The following is a 2,344-nucleotide window of genomic DNA, read 5'->3' as shown; positions in this document are numbered from 1 at the left end:
CAGAAGAGAAAAGTGGAGAAGGTGGTATTACAGAACCCAGGAGCTGGGATACTTGTTAGAGCTGGTACCATAAAGTAAATTCAGCCTCTGCTGTGGATCCTCCAGAAACAGAAAGGAGAATATGTTGGCTTTTCCTCTCTTCCTGTCCTCCACAATTCCAACCAGTACCTCCTATTATCAGCCAAATCTAATTGGCAGTCAGTTGGCAATGCAGACAAGGAAATGTAATTTGCTGAGGTCAGCCACTCACAATACAGAATGGATCAAGAAAAGAATGAAGATGGGATCTTTCAGTAAATAGAAAAAGTGAATAATGCAGTGATTTAATAGAAAGAGTAAGAGCTTCAGAATAAAACAGATCTAAGTTTAAACCCTAGCTGCATCACTTATTGTGTGATTTAGGAAGTCAGTTAAACTCCTCTAGGCCTCAATTTCTTCATCTATAAAATAAAAATACCAACCTCATGAGAGATTAGTATGAGAACAAATATAATGCACATAAAACATGTATCACGTTTTATATGAACAGTTGCTATATACTCTTCTAAGTTTCTGGGACAAATATTAATTCTTATTGTTATTAAATTCCAAACTCAGTGCCTGGCACATAGCAAGCACTCACTAAGTTAGATTTCTTTTCCACTAAAGTATTTATTCAGTTGAATCACACCTCTACCCCTTTCTTTCCATCTTCTCATTTCTCAGTGATACTTGCCTTATTTCCATAACATACTTCATTCTCTTACAGTGTGGCTTCAGAGAGAGAAATAAACCAGGTAAATGTGGTTTCTCAAATGATAAACTTAAAATGAAAAATGTGTTTGTTTTCAAAAGTCAAACAAATTAAAACATCTGCTTTAAAAAGGAGATGTTAAGACAAAATACGCTGGCTTAGATTGGACTCTATGAACTCTGAGGCCTCTTCCAAACCCTGAGGTTCATCAATTTGCAGAAACTTCAAATACAGAGGGCACTGAGGTTTCATATCTAAATGAATAGCATAATGGCTTTCCTCTTATCTGCAGAGTATGTGTTTACACATTGGCCCTGTTTAAAACAACAGATGAAATCTTCAGGCCCCTCTTCAGAACTGATAAATTCTAATCATGGAGAAAATATTTTGTGCCAATAAACTTCTCAAATTTGCTATACCCCTCCCTTAGATGCTTTGAATTGGTACACGAAAGGATCTCCACCAAAAAATGTCCTTCTCGCTCTTATGAGCTAGAAGATTTAGATTGCTGGCTCTAAAAATATTTGTTCTTCAGTCATGCTACTTCTGAAGACATAGCAATGAAAACAATTCTTTATTGGAAATTCTTATAGCCCTTACAAAAAAGCCTTCTGTATCATGACATCACACAGATGAGGCTTCATAACCACTCTCTGATTGTTTTAGGTATGCATGATTCTTTCCATACCCCACTCCCAACCAGCTCCTTAAGAGAAGAGGCTGTGTTTTATTTATACTTGTACTTGTCACGGTGCCTAAAATGGCCATAAGCTACAAATGTTATTTAAATATATAGTGAATGAAGAATGAAGGAAACCACTCCATGGTTTAAATATAGACTAAACAAGATGACATACTTGAAAGCACCAGTCACAAAGCAAACATTTTCCCTTCATTCCTTACATAAGTTCAATGAGCTAGCTTAAAATTTTAAGAAAATCCATTAATGGTACCAAAATAGAAATATTGCTAGCTTCAAGCAGAAAATAAGATATTCTTTTTTAAAAATAAGCAGCTGACCTCTTCTCAGAGGCTTCTTCATGGACATACCAAAACAAAACAATTGCTCTGGTTAGAATTAAGATGAAGAAATGTAATGCTATCTACATATCCAAGGTCTGTACTTATACAGTTACAGGCAATTTTTTTGGTGGATGACTCATCCATTTGCCTCCGAGTGGTAGGCAAAATACCACAGCTACCTAGGATAAATGCAGAGGATGAACAGAAAAAATGACTATGTAGATCTGAGCAAGGAAGTGAAAGGAATAGGATGGATTTAAGGCAATTTATTTGAAAAAAAAATTTAAACTGGTTACTTACCCCACGGTACTGGCTTTCATTGAAAATCTGAGGTGGCAGGGGATACCCTGTGGCTGGTCGACTATTTTCAGGTACATTTTCTCTCATCCACTTCCGATTCTCTTCACTGGCAGCTATATCTTTTTCTTCAAACCCTATTTTGTTAGCTTCTAAGAAACCAAGCAAATCTTGCTGTTTCTTCTTAATCTAGGACCCAAAGTACAAGAAACTGTATTATTGAACAAACAGCTTTTGTGTTTTTTATTTTTTTCAAATTCAACAAAAGTCGGTGTTTGTGAACTAGCAGGA

At 36.0% G+C, this 2,344-nt stretch overlaps 1 protein-coding gene across 1 annotated transcript in view; it reads right to left on the bottom strand.

Moving 5' to 3' along the window:
- SH3BGRL (SH3 domain binding glutamate rich protein like) overlaps positions 1 to 2,344 on the bottom strand; it is a 67,609-nt gene that overhangs the window by 5,736 nt on the left and 59,529 nt on the right. The window contains exon 2 of the mRNA XM_006908995.2: positions 2,057 to 2,242. Within this exon, the coding sequence (XP_006909057.1) occupies positions 2,057 to 2,242 (186 nt within the window). The remainder of the gene's footprint in view (positions 1 to 2,056; positions 2,243 to 2,344) is intronic.

The sequence above is a fragment of the Pteropus alecto genome, unplaced genomic scaffold (assembly GCF_000325575.1).
Source record: "Pteropus alecto unplaced genomic scaffold, ASM32557v1 scaffold403, whole genome shotgun sequence".
Lineage (NCBI taxonomy): Eukaryota > Metazoa > Chordata > Mammalia > Chiroptera > Pteropodidae > Pteropus > Pteropus alecto.
Note: the sequence above shows the minus strand (reverse complement) of the source record. Positions and strands in the feature narration are given on the sequence as shown.